Source organism: Lithobates pipiens, unplaced genomic scaffold (assembly GCF_037356315.1).
Source record: "Lithobates pipiens isolate NorthernLeopardFrog02 unplaced genomic scaffold, aLitPip1_a1.2 Scaffold_23, whole genome shotgun sequence".
NCBI classification, from domain to species: Eukaryota; Metazoa; Chordata; class Amphibia; order Anura; family Ranidae; genus Lithobates; species Lithobates pipiens.
The window spans coordinates 177,220,916-177,242,665 of NW_027507785.1; the positions used below are offsets into that span (position 1 = coordinate 177,220,916).

Genomic DNA, 21,750 nt, shown 5'->3' on the forward strand with positions numbered 1-21,750 from the left:
ACACTGCATATTGGTTTAGTAAACATCCTGGGTATGAAAAATTTAGAATATGTGAGTTCAGTCAGTACAAAATACAGTACATATGAATGAATATAAGCAACTGTACACAGGTCAATATATAATAATCCTAATGATAAAAAATAGCAATACAATAAACACATTTGCTTATAAAATATTAAAAAAGTCCCCTTTGATAAAAGAAACATAGATAAGAAGAGTTGACAGATACATTCTCCTTGGCGCATAGAGCAACAAACCATGCACATCCTTGTAGGTGCTGACTTTTTCTCCATTGATGGGATGTAGTCCATGAAGTGACGACCAGTCAGGTGTTCTGGGTTGACAATACCAACAGCACGACGTCCAGATTTCTTCACAGCCATTGATGGTGTTTGGTGGTTCACAAAGATACGTTCGGCAACTTTCCAAATGAAGTCAGGCTGAATGTCACTTTTTTTTTTTTTTTTTGCAGAATGTAGGCATTCCACAAGCATTGGTCAAGAAGATGCCTAAAAATCTTCTTGTAGTACTTATTTTGCTGTTTCCTCCTTGCTAGGTAGAATGTCATTGCTTAGTCGGCTCTGATGACACCTCCCAGGGTGTTATTTTAGTCTATAGCTACTTGTGGCTTTGTGATTTCTTTCCCACCTTTCCTGCATACCATAACAGTGGAGGTATTATGAACTGTGCGCATTAGGCACACATGTTTCTTGTCAGGCCATCACAGTGCCATCATTTGCCTTTCTGCCAGGCAACCATTTCTCCTAGACATGTGCAGAGTAAAATATTTTGTTTCGGAATTTCGTTTTCGTCCAAAAAAATAATTTATTTAGTTACTCCCGAAATTCGTTTTTATTTATTTAGTTTTTCGTTCAAAAATTGCATTCGTCCGAAAATCCACATGAATTACGGTCGAATCTGTCTTTGAAGGCTTATGGTGTCTGTCGAATGTATAAAGAAGATTAGACGGAGCTAGTATATAGCATACTTCGTGTGAACTTTAGAACCCTATTAAAGTCTATGGGAATCCAACGTTCAAAATCTAAAGTGCTAATTTTAAAGGCTAATTTGCAAGTTACTGTCCTAAAAAGTGTTTGGGGACCCGGGTCCTGCCCCAGGGGACATGTATCAATGCAAAAAAAAGTTTTAAAAACGGCCGTTTTTTCGGGAGCAGTGATTTTAATAATGATTAAAGTGAAACAATAAAAGTGTAATATTCCTTTAAATTTCATAGCTGGGGGGTGTCTATAGTATGCCTGTGAAGGGGCGCATGTTTCTGGTGCTTAGAACTGTCCCTGCACAAAGTGTCATTTATGCAGGAAAAAAAGTCCTTTAAAATCACTCGCAGCTATTATGAATTGTCGGCTCCGTAATACAGAGAACACTCATTGAAAGTCATTGATAAAAATAAATAAATAAATAAAAAAGCGTGGGGGTCCCCCAAATTCAATTACCAGGCCCTTCAGGTCCGGTATGGATATTAAGGGGAACCCTATGTCAAATTTAAAAAAAAATTGACGTGGGGTTCCCCCTAAATATCCATACCAGACCCGCCCCCCCCCCCTGTTTGAAATGGTAAGGGGGTACAAAAGTACCCCTACCATTTTACAAAGAAAGTGTAAAAAATAGTTAAATAAGACAAACACACTTTTGAAAAATTCCTTTATTAAAAATAAAAAAAAATGAAAAAAAGATTCCAGTGGTGGTAATCCACTCTTGCTATCCAGCGACGGACGATCATCTCTCCGGGGTCCAGCAATGGCTCATCTGATCCAGCGCAGCGAATCCTTCCATCTTCCGTCTCCACTGAGGAGACACTGCGGGGATGTAACGGAAACCTGCCTGTGTTACATCAGAGGGGTGCGGGGTCACCCATACGTCACGGGGAACCCCGGGTTTCCCCTTGCGTCAGAGGGGGCGGGGTCAGGTGACAGGTGGCCCCGCCCTCCGCATATAACAAACGTCAGGCCGCCGGAATCCCCGCAGTGTCTCCTCCGTGGAGACAGAAGATGGATGGATTCGCTGCGCTGATTCAGATGAGCCATCGCTGGACCCCGGAGAGATGATCGTCCTTCGCTGGATAGCAAGAGTGGATTACCACCGCTGGAATCTTTTTTTTATTTTTTTTTATTTTTAATAAAGGAATTTTTCAAAAGTGTGTTTGTCTTATTTAACAATTTTTTACACTTTCTTTGTGAAATGGTAGGGGTAATTTTGTACCCCCTTACCATTTCAAACAGGGGGGGGCGGGATCTGGGGGTCCCCTTGTTAAAGGGAGCTTCCAGATTCTGATAAGCCCCCTGCCCGCAGACCCCCACAACCACCGGCCAGGGTTGTGGGGATGAGGCCCTTGTCCCCATCAACATGGGGACATGGTGCTTTGAGGGGTCACAGACCCCCAAAGCATCCTCCCAATGTTGAGGGCATGTGGCCTGGTACGGTTCAGGAGGGAGGGGGGCCGCTCTCTCGTCCCCCCTCTTTTCCTGCGGCCTGCCAGGTTGCGTGCTCGGATAAAGGGTCTGGTATAGATTTTTAGGGGGACCCCACGTCAATTTTTTTTTCATTTGACGCAGGGTTCCCCTTAACATCCACACTAGATCTGAAGGGCCTGGTAATTGAATTTGGGGGACCCCCACGCTTTATTTATTTATTTATTTATTTATTTTGTCAATGACTTTCAATGAGTGTTCTCTGTATTACGGAGCCGACAATTCATAATAGCTGCGAGTGATTTTAAAGGACTTTTTTTCCTGCACAAATGACACTTTGTGAACGGACAGTTCTAAGCACGGGAAACATGCGCCCCTTCACAGGCATACTATAGACACCCCCCAGCTACGAAATTTAAAGGAATATTACACTTTTATTGTTTCACTTTAACCTCCCTGGCGGTACCATTATTTCGGATTTTAGGTGCTAAAAGCGGTACCATTATTTTGCATGAAAATTTGGCGTTTTATATTGTAGTCCTGCAATTCTTAGGAATAACTCTCTTAAATCTGTCCAAACCAGAGTCTAGCAGACATCCCAGGTATGATAAAGTTTGAAAAATTAAATCATAAATTATAATATAATAAATAATTATAAATAATTGTACCAAATAATAATATAACAATAATAAAAATTATTCAATAATGTAATCTAATCAAAAACACTGAAATTTGCTGAGTTGCAGAATTGTCACTGTCATTACTTTTCACTATTTGATGACGGATCTCCCCACAAATCGCTATCGCTCAATTCTGCGAGTCATTCTAATTTATTATCGCTGTTTTCTAGCTGGTCTAAAATCATTTTTGATGTACAGTGACAGTTTTGGTTGCTATGGGCAATCTCCAGTTTCCAGGCATAAAGAACAGTTTTTACAATATAAAACTGCATGCAGGACACTGGGCAGACCACTAGGGACAAAGGGGATGTGAAATATTTACATACAGCAATGTAATCTGTAAGATTACATTATACTGTATGTATACTGTTTATTTCACTTTTTGAATTTGGCGCCGATCTCCGTGCCCGTGCGTCGCAACGCTCGCAGGGCACGGAGATCGCCGATGTGATAGATCGAGCGAGGCACGGCTCGCTCGTACAGCGGGGAGACATCGCTGGATTCGAAGGAGAAGGTAAGGAAACCTCCTCCTGGATCCAGCGACGCTGTCCCGAGTCTGACTCGGGGATACCGCTTTTGGTATAAAAAATCCACCCCGAGTCAGACTCGGGAATACCGTCAGGGGGGTTAATCATTATTAAAATCACTGCTCCCGAAAAAACGTCAGTTTTTAAAACTTTTTTTGCATTGATACATTTCCCCTGGGGCAGGACTCGGGTCCCCAAACACTTTTTAGGACAGTAAATTGCAGAATCTTTTCTCTCTGTCAAATCTTTTTTCTCTGTCGAATATTTTCTCTATATAATCTTGGACTAATAGAGGTAAGGTTAGGCACATTCGACCACAGGTTCTATAGACACAGATTATTATTGTCAGAGTCACGTCGAATCTCCTATTCTATACCAAACTGTTGTAACAATGAAAATGAAAATAAAGCATTTATTTATGTCGGATCTTACGTTTTTCGGATTCTGTTATCGTTTGTCAAAACAAAAACGAAAATAGCTGAAATTCTGACGAAAATGCATTCGGACTAAAACGAATGCACATGTCTAATTTCTCCAGTCTTCAGCTTCTTATTGCCAAACATTGGCAGCCCTAACGGTGCCATTGGCATCTGTTTTATTTCACAGAAGAAATTCATAAAGTTCTGAAGATGTATAAAATTTGTCGGTTGTTACACAATAGCCCTGATTTAGCAATGGCTCAATGAGTGAAAGAACTGAAGATTCTGCCATTCCATAGTTGCTGTATTTTGGATTGAATTTTGTTCCTTTTCCAGTTTATATGACTGAATTCTAAATCTAGCCAGTTGGCGATTTTCATAGCATGTAGGATTTTACACCAAATCGTGCTCTCTTTGGTGCAATGTATTGTATCCAGCTGAGCCTTACCTTGTAGACCATTAGACATACATCTATTCTGATATCTCTTTCTGGCACATAGCTCAATTGGAAATTCTTTAGAAACATTTGAGATATTTCTCAAATTTCTTTAGTGTTGTTTTCGAAGTGTAAATATTTCATGATCAGGGAAAATCTGTACTCTGACATGACTGTGCCAAAGAATGGAGGTTTAAGAAAGTAATTTATTAGTTGTTCAATACCACTTCTGCAAGGGTTTCCCCACCACTCCTTGAAGTATTATAAGGAGCAGAAATTTCCAAATGTCATCTTTGGTCACAGGTTCCCACTTTCTGCTTCTTGGAAACTTCCGATGCGTAGTAGCTAATTGTTGCTCTTTATACCGGTTTGTCTCAGTAAGGATTTTTTCACTAACCTCATCGGTCATGTTCAACATCTACTTTCATACCAGATGCTTCTGTAAATGGGAATCTCAGGGGAGCTGCCTGATCCGTACCACAGTCAATAGAGTACCAAGTTTGCACATCACTGAGCTCAGTCACAGAATCGTCGATGTCATCACTTCCAGTGTCTAATGACGAATTTCCCCACAAATCACTATTGCTTAATTCTGCAAGTGATCCTTATTCACTATCACTGCTTTCTAGCTGGTCTAAAATGGCTTTTGACCTAAAAGGATGCTTTTTGGGTGACATGGACATTCTCAAGTGAAAGAAAGGTAAAAGTGGCACTGGACAAAGCACTAGGGACAAAATGAAGGTGAAATTATTTGATACAGTAATGTAATCCTAACAGATTGCAATGTATTGTGTGTATGTTATTTTTTGAACTTTTTTGAATTTCCAGCCCGACTCCATCCCCCTGCGAGCACCGTGACTTGGAAGACAGATGCATCAGCCAGAGGACACAGCAGAAGGACATCAGAGGATCACAGGAACAAGGTAAGTAACAGTACAGGGATACTATGGTGTAACCCCGAGTGTGGCTTGGGGTTGCTGCTTCTGGTACTGAAAGTTAACCCCAAGCCACACTAGGGATTATCACCAGGGAGGTTAAGGAGTGGGCTGGGAAGCGTGCCGCCATGTCCTTAACCACCGATGATTCATCATCTGTCAGCGGGCTTCCCTGTAACATCATGGTCTGGTGCATGGCAGGCCACCAACGTCACAGGAAGGTGGTGCCCCCTGGTGACATGCCCGGGTGGCCCCACCCCTTACCTATTTAATAACTATCAGACAGTGGAGCAGGCAGACAGTGGAAGCATTCGGGGCAAGCTGAGCTTTTTTTTCTCTTTTTCGGGTGCGGCAGGTGTCATGATTGATGATAGATCTACACCAGGGGACATCATTTTTAAATTTTTTAGCTTTTAATAAAGTAGTCAAAAACTCAAGTAATGTTTTTACTCACTTTTTTGTGAATGGATAGGGGTATGTACCCCATACTCATTCACATGGGGGGACAGGATCTGGGGGCCCCCTTGTTAAAAGGGGCTCTCAGATTCCAAATAAGCCCCCCCACCCACAGACCCCCCCCCCACAACCACCAGCCAGGGTTGTGGGGAAGAGGCCCTTATCCCCATCAACACGGGGACAAGGTGCTATGGCGGGCAGTTCCCCCATGTTGAGGGCATGTGGCCTGATATAGTTCAGGAGGGGGGGCGCTTTCTCGTCCCTTCCCTTTCCTGACCTGCATGCTCAGATAAGAGTCTGGTATGGATTATGGGGGGCCCTACTCCATTTTTTTTTTTTACTGTCATTTTTTGTCTTTCAGCTGTCAATGGGGAAGCCCACTGATAGCTGATGACTCATCCTTTGTTAAGGATGGGGCAGCCAGCTTCCCGGCATGGCTCCTCAACAACATATTGACTGTGTGTTCAGCAGGCAAACACCCGAATGGGTGAAGTTTGGGCATGAATCATTCACCCAACATTAATTGAGGGTTGATTTATTTCTCACTACAAAGTCTTGCAGGCAAATTTGGGCTTGATAGGACCACCTTAGAGTCTTAGGGAGAGTCCAGACTCTTAAATTATAAATGTACTGTTTTTTTTTTCTTTTGCTTTGCTACCTTGTCTATTTGTAGGTGGTCTTGTCATAACTCAAATTAGAATTTAAAAGTGGTGAAATCTAGGCCCAGTCACTTTTTGTGGTATGCTCACACATTCTCTGCTGCACACAAAAGGATTTTTACCTTCAATGCATGAAGGTAGAAAACCTTTAGCCTTCACAAGCACTTTAAGACCCTAACCAACATACACATCCAAAGTAAAAGACCTTTCAAGCTAGGTTAAAACATTGACAGGTACCTGATTAGACCAAAATAGATTTTTGGCAACGGTGATTCAAACAGTAACTCTGTTATATCTTTAGAATAGATGAAACTATTAGTGAAAAAAATGTATATATTCTTAAAATATATTTTTACTAGAAAGTATTGCAGCATCAACCAATCACATACCTAATACATTGAAGTGGAACTCTTTATTTTTCACTCCAGCAGCATTGGACACAACACACTGGTATCTTCCAGCATCAGAGAGGGCTGTGTGCACAAACCGTAAGGCCATGCCACCTGTCACAGAATATATCACATAATTTTAGGGACACCAGAAAGTTAAATAAAGTTAAATGTTATATATGAATTGATATATAAAGCGTACAACATTAAATTTGTCAGAGGCTTTATATGGAAATAAATTGAAATACCTGACATCACTTGGGGCGTATTGTTTGGGTGAATGGGCTGACCATCTTTGAACCATGTTATTTTGGGTGGTGGGATACCCGATACTTCACATGTTAAAGTCACTGGATTTCTCTCCACTACACTTACATTTTCATGCTCTTCAAATGATCCCAAAATTCTTGGAGGGACTTAAAACAATAAAAAGGAGAAATTTACAAAATGCTTACATAAATATAACATTCATGTATTTTCACAAACTTAAAGTGCAGTTGCAGCAATTTTACAAATCAATGAGTTACAAATGTTTATTTGGAAAAAACTGCAGCATGTGCTATGTTTTTCTGGTTTTCTGGTATCACCAATCACATCTTCCAAGGCATGTTTGAATCTGATTGGTGCAGAGGATCATAAATGAATGGTCTGACGCACCATTGGTATGCCTGAATAAATAAATGAATGTACTGTGTAAGATGTGCTCTCCATATGCCTCTCATAGTTTAATTCTAACAGGAATTATCCTTGAAATATTTTACTGTACCAATATTCTGAGAACATTATAAACAAACATTCCAGGAGGAAAGAAAGAGCTGCTGCACACCAATGACGTCACTGCAATTTAGGTTCATTGCACAGATAACCACAACAGCAGTCCCCACATGAAAGATCCCCCTCGAATGCATTTCACCCAATAACACTTATGAATTGTACACACGACCAGACTTTTTGACAGACAAAGGTCAGACGAAACAAAGCCGCCGGACAATTTGATCGTGTGTGTGCGCGGCCCCCCCTTCCCCAAGGCACCCCCCATGTTGAGGGCACGCGGCCTGGTACAGCTCAGGAGGGGGGGGGCGCTCGCTCGCCCCCCTTTCCTGGCCGGCCGGGTAGCGTGCTCGGACAAGGGTCTGTTGTGGACTTTGGGGGGACCCCCACGCCGATTTTTTCAGCGTTGGGGTTCCCCTTTAAGTCCATACAAGGCGGCGGGGCCAGCGACGTCTCCTTCGCGGGCCCGCCTACCTGGAGACGCGCTCGAAATGAGCGGACTTTCCTCCGCGTGTGTGGGCGAGTCCGTTCATTTCAAAAGTAGGGTGGATAGTACGGCGGACTTAGTACGTCGTATTAGTCCGCTGAAAAAGTGCCGTGTGTGGGCAAGTAGCCCGTTCAGAAAGTCCGACGTACAGTCTGGCGGGAAGTCCGCCAGACTAAGTACGTCGGACATACCGCTACGTGTGTACGCGGCTTTAGATTTACTTTGAGTTAACCTTTTGTTTCATTAGATCTTTAACGAATTACTAAATCATGTTGAATTAATTAGTTATATCCACTATAATTTCTTTTGTCCAAATTTTGATTCGTTATGAAATGAATTGCATAAGCCTACTTTCAAGTACAACTAAAGGATTCTATATGACAGTCTATACAAGTACTGACTCCAGTTACTATGTGATGGATAAGCTTCATAAGGTAAACAAAAAGTTTCCTTTACCATTCCTGAGTGAGCCAAATCTTCCTTCATTTGTGCCTTACATGTCCCCTCTCCCAGACACTGCGGCTCACATTGAGAAGTTTTCAGCAGCAAAGACAATGCTGTAAACCCAGAAGGCAGTGGGCATGACCAGGTGTGGCGAGGTTCTGACTGACAAGCTACAGGATTGTGACTCAGCAGTGATAATGCTGATAGACATCCCCCCCACAACATATGTTTATCCCACTGTAGGGCATGAGGCACAGCATACATAAGAGTGGTAACTTTGCTCTGAACTCAGGAACAGTGCGGCATTGTCACACCTTCACAGGAAGCTTTCACTGGATTTCACTGGCCGGCTCAGCAAGTATGTGTGGGACATTGCAGGGGGACTAAGAAAAAACTGTTCAAACGCATACTTTTTTTTTTTTTTTTACTAGGAGGGCGAATGGGTCTATGTAATGATGACTGAAATGTTATTCTATAAATCAAATACCTCTTTTAACTGTAGACATAAGAAACCTGGACTTCAACTCAAGTTACTACTTACCGAAAACCTTTAAATCATATTTTTTATCAGCTTGCCCAGCCACATTCACTGCTACACATAGATACAGTCCAGAATCTGAAGCCTGTGCCTTTTCTAAATGTAGCTGTCTTCCATTTCTGAGGACTTTAAATCCATCCTCATTATTTAAAGGAATTCCTTCTCTAAGCCAAGTCAACATGGGTTGTGGGCTTCCACTAGGGTCACATTCCATAGTCACATTATTTTCTTCAATTACTACCACATCCAAGGGTACAGGTCCACCTCCCGATATACTGGGATGTACTGTATGAAAAGTATAAATAGAAGGAAAAGAAAAATAGTTTAGGATTTAGTTGGCTAGCAGATGTGTGAGCATCTGGCGTCATGGAATGCATCAACATGATGGCATGCTAACACTGGTCTGAGATTTGCAATCTAGAACAATAATTTTTTGTCCTTATCTAGTTTCAGCATCTCTAGATTTAAGGCACCCCTCATCCTTGTTTTTCATTTTAATTCTCACCTCCTCACTTCACACTATGTGAAATACATTCCTAATAAGCTTTACACTTCCTTCACAAACTATATAGCTTTATCATTTTATAAATTCAAATAAATCCATATTTTCATAAATATAAATCAGTGAAATTATAAATATGCAGACAGACAGAATGATTCCAAAAGAGATGGCATTGCAGTTTATGTGCGCTTAGTCTAAGCAATGTTGCGTCAACATTATGGTCTCATTCCAGTTATGTACTTCCCAGGGTTCAGATGCCGCACAGTTCAAAACATTTCATATGATAGTGATGAATGACGTACATGGGATAAAATACTAACTCCTGAATAAAAGTGTCAATTAAGAGACTTCTTTTAAAAGAAGTTGTGTTAATAAAAATAATAGAGTACATTTTGCACGTTTTAGGCTAATTAGAGTAATCAGTTTGCAAATTGAACATTTATTATCATAATTTGTTAAAAAATTGTTAACAACAGAAGGTAACATTTTCTATTTCCGCATATAGTGGTCTTAATTTTACATTGGAGGTAGAGATCTATTTTTACTGCTAAGTGCTTGTGCTTGTGTTTGGTTATACATTACTTACCATAAACTTTCACATTATACTTTTTTGCTGCATTCCCTGCTATGTTTGAAGCAGTGCATGTATATGATGATGCATCAGATTCCATAGCAACTGCAATATGAAGATGTCTCCCTCCTGACAGAAAACGAATCCGCCCTTTGCTGTCCGGTGTAACTGGCGTACCTGTGAAATACAATAATTAAATATTCTTCTGTAGACAATCATATCTTCATAAGCCTTGGTGCTATAAAAACCTCTGTTCCTTGCTCTTATTTAGTATTTCAAACTATTTATGAAAAGTACAACTTTTGCTGTTCAGACTTATGGTAGTTTAAATGTTAATGTTAATTACTTTCATATTTCTTTATGAAATTGATCATTTCAAATTATTTTTGCTTAAAAATTAAATAATTTAAATCCTTTTTGGCATCATAGGATATGAAGCCCTACCATCCCACTATCACCGCTTACTAAACAAGTGTACACAACATATAGCAGTTCTTTCTGCATTGTATTGTCAATATATAAATACCTAATGTACCTAGTTTGCAATTTTAGCACCCCTCAACAATAACACATAAGAGGTCAACACAGGTAAACATCTTAAATCTCATATACTGTAGTTTTAGGTATACACTACAATAAAAGCACATTTGAACAAAGCCTAACCTTAAAATTGCTGCACTGCTTACCAAGTAAATTCAAGTGTATGTCAGAAAAATGAAAACAAATAGCACATCTCACAAATACATGCACATTTCCTAATGGTTTGTCTCTTTAAAAATGCTACAGGTACAGAAACATACCTACGAATCCTGTTGGGTTTAGAGTGAGCTGCCAACTTCCTGTGTGTTCAACCACTGAATTCCCATGCATTGTTATCAGCCATGCCCATGTCTCTCTTCCCCCCACATTTTGAAGGGAAGGAGAGACATTCTGTTGTTCTAGCACATTTCTTTCCCTGTGGTAATAATGCTGCTCCTTCGTAGATGCTATAGGGCTTATTTACTAAAACTGAAGAGTGCATCTGGTGCAGCTGGCATGGCAGTCAATCAGCTTCAAACTTCAGTTTGTTTAATTAAGCTTTGACAAAAATCCTGGAAGCTGATTAGTTTCTATTTAGAGCTACACCAGACTTTGCACTCTCCAGTTTTAGTAAATCAATGCTAGTGCAGCAAGTAAGCATTGTAACCGCAGAACAGGATATGTGTTATTGGCAGAATCACCTTTCTTAAATTAAAAATGTCTAAAAAGTTTGAAGAAGGAAACTAATGCAACCACCAAATCGAATGACTCGCAAGCTTCAATATATTCCCTTTGCATTCTTCGGTTGTATCTATTTTAAGATATTCTGTTTAAAAGAGCTGAAATGTGATCTAGCAATTTGCATTGCTACCCTGGAATTGAAGGGGGTAAAGTCTTCTCTGATGATCATCTTTATTTTCACATTTATTCATAGACACTTGCAATTATTTAGGAAATATGCTGTTTCCAGCCTTCTCTGCTTTGCCAATGGTCAGAGAGGACTAGAACATGAAGTGCATCATGGCATTCCTCTTTCTATTCCAGATTTCAATGCAAATATTTTGAACTTGCACAATTATAGTGGTGAGATTATGTTTATTGCCCCATGGAACATGTTAATAGAGCTACTGTATAGCACAAAGCCCACATACGGTAAGCTAAAGAGCAAATTAACTAGAGCAAAACGTTCTTGTGCAATCGCAAGGTCTATGAGGTCAGGAGGAGTGCCATAGATATCAGTCAGCTTTTAAAAGCCAGCATGGGATTCATCATTAATTCATCCTGCTGACAAATATACTGCATTGCGGTCTGTGTGCAATGAAGGCACCAGCACCAGTCTCTTCATAATAACACCAAATTATATACAACATTGTATACAAAGAGTACAAGTTACGTATGAGATTAAATACCTAAAATATATTAATATAAGTGTTTAGTATGTAACTAGGTAGGTGCTAAATAAATATATAGCCTGGAAGAAGCCAAAGAAGAAGGATTCTGTATAATCACCAAAGAAAATAGACATTTTAAAACAGTGAGATATATCATTGTAATTATATCTATTATATAATAATAGAGGTAAAGTAATGACCTGCAAATCCCAAAATGTGTAAGGATAAATAAGTAGGAAAACAATACATTTTTATCTACTTACATTGAATCATTGTACAATTATGTCTTGAAAAAAGTTATTACCAATTCAGCAGTGCTGATGGAATCCTCTTGATTTTCATAAGCTAAATGATTCTCTGGACAGCACACATGGTGGTACAGTTCCTACTTTCTTATTTTAGCCTATATATTATAGCAGGTTTCCTTTAAGCATAACCCCCCTGCCTTTATTTATAGGCAGTGAGCTCATATTCTATTGTGTAGAGTATGTGAAAACATTTCTTATCTGTTGTAATATGAAGGCAATCTTTTTTTCTTTTTTTTTTCTGACTCAATTGGTAGGGACAGTTTATGAAGTTGTAAAATTTGATTAACATTTTTTTTTTTTTTAATAAATGCTTGTTTACTAAATATGGCTTATTTCAATAAACAGCTGAATGATAGCTTGATAGTTTGCGGCTTGAGGGAAAAAGGCTAACTGACAATGAGGAGATTCAGATTTGTTTTGATTTGGTACCAAGGCACTGTGACTAAATATGCCTCTGTGAGGAAATATTTGCCACAGTTTTTTATATCCAACCTACTAATACAAAACCCACTAATGACTGCCTATTAGTATGGTAATTTATGCAGCAATCAATTGAAAATGTAGAACAATACTGTATATGGTGCACTTCTGTATTCTTCAACAAGCGACCATACCGTTTTTTTTCCAAGTCAATGCTGGGGGTGGAATACCACTGGAATCACACACAAGACTTATCAGTGTTCCTTCAATTACTGTAACATCTGATTCTTCTGCTGAATCTTTTATTGTTGGAGGAACTGAAACACAATAAATATGACAAGTGTATACTATTTTCACTAACTTTTCAAGTTATCATAAAAGAATGCTGAATTCTTCTCAACACAATACACTATCTTTTTAATATCAATGAAAAAAATGCAGTCAAAAAAATGACAAAGGTAAGCTATATATCAGAACAGCTACTTGCCAACTAAAATTTTTCGCATGGTCCATCCTTATTTTTGTCAGTGTCACTATGTAATATAACTACTTTAGCACAGAAAATAAGAACACAAAGTTGCATACTTCCTCTGTGTGGTGTATATGTTGCCTGAGTCAATCTGACAACAAATATCTGATCTTTGACAAATCTCTGTCTGCTGCACATGAAAATATTAAAAAGGGCACCTAATATTCTATATTCATGGCTTACAGCATATGGAGATGTCTGCAATTGAAGATAGCTGACTTACTACTTTGCTGTGAATATGGACCCACGTGCATTTCCACATACATTTCAGGTCATCATAAGCTCAAATGTCCGGCAAAACTGATTTTCTTATTTTACAGCCCCATTTTCCTGTGCATTTTCAAATGTTTATTAAAAAAAAAAAAGTTTAAAAATAATTATGTAAAAAAATCAGTTTACAACGTGTTTAAAACAATCCATGCAAGGGGTTTTGAATGAGTCATGTTGGCAAGCAAAAGGTGACAAAATGGGTAAACTGTGACACTTACGTGACTTGAAGCCACCCACTCTTGTTAATGACTCTTAATGAGGCCCAGGCTCTAATATCGGAATTTATTAGAAGGATTGGTATATATGAAATAAGTTGTTGACTCATTTAAGTACCTACAATCTGCTCAACATCACCTTATGCTAGACTTGTGCCAATAACATAGTATACTGTCTTATTGATATAGCAACAATGGTAAAAGATACTCATAACTTCTTGTTATTGTTGTTTGTGTCGTCATTGGAGACCTCATTGCACACAATCTGAGCCATTGACATAGGACAATAAAAGAAAGAGAGGTTGTAGCTGTCACTGGAAATGAGCTATCGGAGGCATCTCAGAGGCCATAAAGACTTCACAGATGTTCTAACTTCTCCACTAAACTATGTGTTTTTTTCAGACCTCTGTCCCCAGCTGGGAGATACCTAAAAACTTCTAGTCATAGTGACATTCTGTGACCAGAACAGGAGGTGAGAAGACAAATCTTCAATGAGGAGACAGACAATAACATTTGTAATAGTGTTGGGTGCTTGAGCGGCTAATCACAAAGCCCTAGCATTATCATGAGGAAAGAGGGGTTCACATGCTACCCATCCTTCGAAAATAAGGGAGCTTTAAAAATGTTGCATTGTTCCAGCACTTAACTCCACTGTGTAACTTACATATGCTGGAAATAAGCTGTAAGTGTACAGTGTACTGCTCATTCTCAGATGGTAGTGTACACAAAATAAAAGGAAGATATGTATTGGCATAAGAGACTTTTTAGGTGAAATACAATTATAGTGGTTTGTTCCATATTTGCAAAAAAAATGCATATTTATACTCACAAAGTCAATATTATAAACTAACCTAAAATATTCACATTAAAATTCCTTTGTGTTCTTCCAGCAATATTTACAGCCTCGCAAGAATACCGTCCAGTATCCTTCACTTGAGCATTTTCAATCTGTAAAACAACAGTTAAATAAATACTACCTTAGAAACACATGAATAATGTACAGTATATGCAAGGACTACTTGTCTGAACATCTCATTTAGAAGTTAACAAATTAGAACTCTGTGACCTTTATGAACATGCAAACTAGCTGAGATTTATTTACATATATTCCGAAAAGAATTTAAATTCTGACATACTACCTTTGCCTTGCAGAAATTAAATGGAAATACAATTGTATGTATAGACATAGGTAAGTGTATTAGAGGAAGGTCAAAGGGCCAAAGATGTCAAAGGTGACAAACACAATTTTGAGGGTTAGTTACCTAATCTATTTCAATAGTCATATTTTCAGCACTAACAATCAGCTATAGCTTAAAGTGTATGTAAAGGTGCAACATTTTTGGATAGAATATGTACGGGTTAGACACAATGTCAGGTTTTTATTGCTGTCTGTGTCCCCACTACCCCCAGAAAGCGAATCCCAGGATTACTGTGACAAACTGTCGGATTTTTTCATCGATAAAGTCAAAACCATCAGGGAAACAATTTGTCAGAAGAAAACATCCAACCTCAGCCAGCAAATACATAAAGAGGATGTCTGCACCAACATACCGCAACCGCCAAAATGTTCACTATCCCCAATTACCGTAGACACCGCAAAAAACATCATTAATAAACTGCATGACAGTACCTCACCTATTGACATCATCCCCACAAAACTACTGAAAGAATGCTCCGACATCGTGGCTCCAACCATAACCCACCTCATAAACCGATCATTCCACGAAGGGATTGTTCCCAGCATCCTCAAACAAGGCATCGTCAAACCTCTACTCAAGAAACCAAACCTGGACCCTCAGGATCCAAACAACCGTAGGCCAATTACAAGCCTCAACACCATTTCTAAGATCACGGAGAAAGCTGTAGTACATCAGCTACAACTCCACCTGGATACTCACAAACTCCTGGACCCGCTGCAATCAGGCTTCCGCCCGGGTCATGGAACAGAAACAGCTCTCCTCAAGATTTGGGATGACGCCCTTGAAGCAGCAGATGACGGAGAGCCGTGTCTCCTCGTACTGCTAGACCTAAGTGCAGCGTTTGATACAGTAGATCACAATACTCTACTCGTCCGCCTCACAGAAGTAGCCAGAGTCCAAGACATAGATCTCCAATGGTTCGCGTCCTTCCTAGGAAATCGGTCACAGACAGTGAAACTAGGAAAATTCCTCTCCGAAACTCGGGCAGTCACCTGCGGAGTCCCTCAAGGCTCTCCGTTGTCACCCGTTCTCTTCAACATTTACATTCGCCCACTCCTTCAAATCATCAGATGCTCAGATCTCTGCTTCCACTCTTACGCTGACGACACACAACTTTATTTCCGGATCAATGGAAAAAAAGATCACCAACAACAACTTGAAAACTGCCTCAAATCAATAGAGGACTGGATGACCACCAACTCCCTCCAGCTGAACGAATCAAAGACAGAGCTTCTTATCTTACACCCAATTCATAAGCCCGCAACCAAAACCTCCTGGTCTCCACCAACCGTCTTTGGGCAGACTATTTCCCCAAAGACCAAAGCGAAGAGTCTCGGGGTTATTTTAGATGCACAAATGTCAATGGATGCGCAAATAGGATCTGTAGTCAGTCGATCTCACCATCTGCTGTGCATGCTTCGCAGACTCATCCCTTTTATCCCAAAGAATGACAAAGCAGTGGTAGTTGGAACAATCATTAATTCACGACTGGACTACGCAAACTCGCTTTACATAGGATTACCACAATATCAACTTGCGCGATTACAACTGATCCAAAACACGGCGGCAAGGCTGATAACAGGAAAAAAAACCTGGGAATCCATCTCTCCTTCACTGAGGAGCTTACATTGGCTAACCGTAAAAAATCAGATCACGTTCAAGACCCTGAGCCTCACCCACAAATGCGAGCATAGAGAAGCTCCGCAATACCTAATGGAGAAAATAAATCATTACACACCAAACCGCAGTCTTCGATCAGCCAACAAAAACCTCCTCCTCGTGCCCAAAGCCCGGTATAAATCCAAGGGTGATCGGAGATTCGCTGTCCAAGGGCCTCGGCTATGGAATGCTCTACCAATCAACATCCGCCTGGAAGAAAATCACCTGGCTTTTAGGAAAAAACTCAAGACCTTCCTCTTTTAGCAGATGATCAAAGCTCGCCACAGTGCCTAGAGGCGATTCAGTTCGCATTGTGCGCTATACAAGTATTTCATTCATTCATTCATTCAGAAAGATTTGACCACTGTCCCAGAAACAGAGACTGAGGGGAAATCCAGAATTTTAGAGTTGCCAAGTGTTCTGGTGAAGGCTATCTAAGTTGGGAATCACCCTCACATTGTTGAGATTTTCACTTATTTCTTGTTGCCTCTCCAGGGCAGGAAGTGAAGGCAAGCTTCCATAGCAAGACACAGACAGCAAACAGAAATCTAATAGGGGTTGTAACCCTTCCCATTTAAAATTGAAAAAACAAAGTAATTCAGACAGAACTCATGTTGGGTGAGTTCCTAGTATCATTATCATGCCTGGACACTTTAAAACTATGGGAGTGCTTGGTTTGTGGTGCTGGAGTGAGGAGTACATAGCATTGTGTGGGATTTATGACATAATGATACTTTATCTACCTATGTAAGTGTAGCCATTTATTTTTTATTAAAAAGTTTTTTAAGCAGTACTTCACTATTGCTAGCCTCTTTTTCTATGCATATGGGATTTTGATGCATCCATCTGTGATCTGGACTCATATGTGAGGACGGCAGTCTGTAGTGGACTATACTAAAGCATTTTCAGACCTTGCATTCATTTTGGGGGATGATTGTGACAGTGAGCTGCTCTCCTAATAATAACTGGATGTTTTTTGATTTCCACTTTATTAGAAAAGTGGTTGAAGGAAGATTTTCATTTGAATCTTTGATGTCTAATTATGAATTTTTTTATGGACTATGTTTTCTTATGATGGATGTTTTCTATATTATCTGAAATGAAATGTATATCTTTATATTTGCACAAGGTTTAAAGTGGTTATAAAGTCAGAAGGTTTTTTCATGTTAATGCATTCTATGCATTAAGATAAAAAGCATTAAGATATCCCTGTTTCTATCCAACGATGTCCACGAGTGCCGCGACCACCCAGGACTCTCCCTCCTGATTGTCCGACACAGCAGCAGTACCATGGGCTCCCCCTTCAGCCAATCAAATTCAGGAAGCCAATTAGGAAAGAGAGGGGTGGAGCCAAACCACGGCTTTGTTTCTGAATGGATACACAGAGCTACATAGTTGCCCCTATAGCAAGCTGCTTTCTAAGGGGTCTCACAACAGGAGGGAAGGGCCAGGAGCTTCAGCCAGGGAACTGAGAAGAGGAGGATCTTGGCTGCCCTGTACAAAACCCCTGCACAGAGCATGACTTTTTTTTATAGAAAAAAACAACAAAATTTTACAATCACTTTGAGTGGGTGTATTAATTTGATGTTAGAATAGATATTGGGTTTTACTGCAGACTCTGATATAATGTTGTATAATACGCATTCTTACTCATTGGTTTAGTCATTGGTACCTTACTTGTTGTAACCTTATGGGCTGCGTCCTGACCTAACCAATGCCTCCTTATGTACCCTGTTTCATCTTGTTCCCCATGGGGTTAACTCTCAAGAGTTGTCATGTTTTATACATTACCTTGTAATGTATAGAACATGTATTTGAACAAGAAGAATAGATATTGTCTGTTTAGACGTGAATATATGTTTTTTTTTCATATGTTAAAATGTTTTTATGTTTTCTATGTATAATAAATTATAGATTTTTTATAAATTCTGGTCCAATTTGCCTTTAAAGTCTGATCTTAGGGGTTTGTTCTGTTTTTTAACTAGAGTGTACGGATGTGGCTATGGAGTGATTTCAGTAACCTTATAGATATTGGTCTACAGTAATACACAAAGAAACAATCTTTCAATACTTGGAAATATATGACATAAAACATATAATATTTATGCTTTAAAAGTGTGAGCTTGCAAAAAAACAATTAAAGGGTCCTCTAAATAGGGAACCTAAATATACCATAAGTCTTCTTGTTCTAACTTTATTCGGTAACTTTGATACTAGAGCAAGTTTTATCTGTATTACCTATCAAATTTAACCCGTCAAATATGTAGCACACATCAATGAAGAGGTACTAGCATCTAGATATAAACTATGCTTAGTGCTTTTGCAGCATTTAGTAAGCTGAGCCCTCATGGTTTCCTGAATTTGCAAGTTAAAAACAATGGGGTTTATTTACTAAAGCTGGAAAGTGTAAAATCAGGCTCACTTCTGCATAGAAACCAATGAGCTTCTAACCCCAGCTTGTTCAATTAAGCTTTGGTAATAAAACCTGGAAGCTCATTGGTTTCTATGCAGAACTGAGTCTGATTTTGCACTTTCCAGCTTTAGTAAATAAACCCCATTGTGTACTTAAAAGTGGGATATGCCTGTATTATATATGGAAAACAAATACCTTGTTAGCCACTAATATGTTGGGGAATCTCTTGTTTTAATTACCTCATAGCATGCTTATGTAATATGCAAAAGGGGGTTATTAATATACAAGGCAGAGCTCTTCCTGAGTATCAGAAATTAGATAAATATACAGTGGGTGGATGGTATAATTTGCCATCTTTCTTCTAGTGTATTAATATACAGTACATCCTCTTTTCTGTGGAGATTTAAAGGAAAACATTCTGTGAATATTAACTTCAATTATCCAATAATGTGAAAAGGAATTTCCTGTTTGAATACCCAATCAGGTGCAGAAGCTTTTTTTGTACGTGATTGGATAATCAAAATTAGCAGTCATACGATTTTTTGTCATTTTTAGTAAATCAATCAAAATGCCTCGTAGGTCAAAATAAATAAATCACTACTTTATGTCTTTAGTAGTTAGCCCTGCTATGTTTAATACTTTTAGGTTTCCTAAACTTTTTATTTTAATCTACTGTGTTTGCTTTAACCAGTTCCAAATCAGACCCTGATTTGCATATAATGCATCTGAGAGAAATGCCTTAGCAAAGTCAAAATGTATAAAAGCAGCAACTCATTTGTTCAATTTCTGCTTGATTTCTTGAACACGTTTGGGGGATTTAACCTTAGTTAACCTCCCTAGCGGTAATCCCGAGTCTGGTTCAGGTTGGGAATTTTCTAGCAGGAACGGTAACCCCAAGCCAGACTTGGGATCGCATCGCTGGATGCAGGGGAGGACGCAGTGAGACTTAGGCCGCGTACACACGCGCGGACTGTTCGCCCAACTTTGTCCGCTGAACAGTGTTTGGGCGGACAGTCCGCTCGTGTGTGGGCTTTCAGCGGACAGTTTCAGCGGACAGTTGGACGGACAAGGTTTTACGGAAATTCCGAAAAACTGTCCGCTGAAACCTTGTTTCAACGAACAGTCCGCCCGTGTGTAGGCTTGTTCGTCAAACTAAGTTCCGCGCATGCTCAGAAAGGATTTTCAAGCCGAAAGTTATAATGCAGTGTATAGGACGTCATATTTTGCGTCCCGTCGTACGTGCCGTTCACGTCATCACGCACGGTTTCAGCAAACTGTTCGTTCGTCGTGTGTGGCCATGTCCGTCCATGCTAAGTTTGAGCGGACTGTTCGCTCAAACTGTTGGACGGACAAAGTTGGGCCAACAGTCCGCGCGTGTGTACGCGGCCTTACTTACCTTGTTCCCTGGATCCAGCGATGTCCTCCGCGCTGTGTGATCGAGCTGTCCTCCGCTCGATTCACAGTGCCGAATGCCGCCGAGCTCCGTTCCCTGCGACGTTACGGTGCACGGGAGCGGAGAACGGCGGCAAATTCAAAAAAGTAAAAAGACACAAAACACACACAGCACTGTAATCTTACAGATTACAGTGCTGTATTAAAAAATTACACCCCCCTTTGTCCCTAGCGGTCTGTGCAATGCCCTGCATGCACTTTTATATTATAAATACTGTTTTTTCTGCCTGGAATTTGGAGATTGTCCATAGCAACCAAAAAGTGTGCCTTTTTCAGTATTTTAGGATTTGATTACATTATTGAATCATTTTTATTATTCTTTATTATATTATAAACTTTATCATACCCGGGATGTCTGCTAGAGTCTGGTTTGAAGAGATTTAAGAGCGTTATTTCTAAGAATTACAAAATAAAAGCCAGATTTCCATGCAAAATAATTGTACCGCTTTCAGCACCTAATTCCAGACTGAATCATACCGCCAGACCGGAGGTTAAAGAGCTGTGTGAACTCTGGTTATGCATAGGTCTTCAGAATGAAATTCAAGGAGGACAGATTGTAAAATAAAATCATCTAAACTTTTGACTAACTCAAGGAAGAACAGTATTTCCATTTGGTGTTTTAAAGTAAAAATTTTAGCCCATACATTTAGACCGCTTGGAGGCTTTTCATTGTGGATGCTATGCTGTCATTTGTTTTACAGATCAGTAATCCACTATTCTATAAGGCTAAGTTCACACTTGTGTGGACTGTCCGGCCCGTGTTTGATCAGGCACAACAGCCCATTAATTTGAATGGTACAGCATGGTTCCCAGTGTGGGTGTGATTACTGTGCGGGTGGCGTGCCATTAGGATTAAAGGGAACCCGCCAACGGGTCCCACATGTCACTATGTGTTTGTTTGTAGCTGTGGGAATTTGTGCAGGTCCCGCAGTGGCAAAAGTGTGAACCTAGCCTAAAAGTCATCTCTGCCTATATTTACATACTGTCTTTTTTAAATCAAGAAAGCTACATGAAGACCATCAATATAAGAGGGGGTATTCTTCATTAGGATTTCTGTATTGTGTATTAAACTGGAACTAGAAAGGCAAAATCCTAATTGCTGGCACTTGAGCTCCTTCACCAAGTAGAAATT

At 39.7% G+C, this 21,750-nt stretch overlaps 1 protein-coding gene across 1 annotated transcript in view; it reads right to left on the reverse strand.

The window, feature by feature from the left end:
* HMCN1 (hemicentin 1) overlaps positions 1 to 21,750 on the reverse strand; it is a 457,974-nt gene that overhangs the window by 223,081 nt on the left and 213,143 nt on the right. The window contains exons 42-47 of the mRNA XM_077452653.1: positions 14,747 to 14,843; positions 13,076 to 13,198; positions 10,259 to 10,420; positions 9,174 to 9,455; positions 7,179 to 7,346; positions 6,931 to 7,044 (exon numbers count right to left, since the gene is read on the reverse strand). Of these exons, the coding sequence (XP_077308779.1) occupies positions 6,931 to 7,044; positions 7,179 to 7,346; positions 9,174 to 9,455; positions 10,259 to 10,420; positions 13,076 to 13,198; positions 14,747 to 14,843 (946 nt within the window). The remainder of the gene's footprint in view (positions 1 to 6,930; positions 7,045 to 7,178; positions 7,347 to 9,173; positions 9,456 to 10,258; positions 10,421 to 13,075; positions 13,199 to 14,746; positions 14,844 to 21,750) is intronic.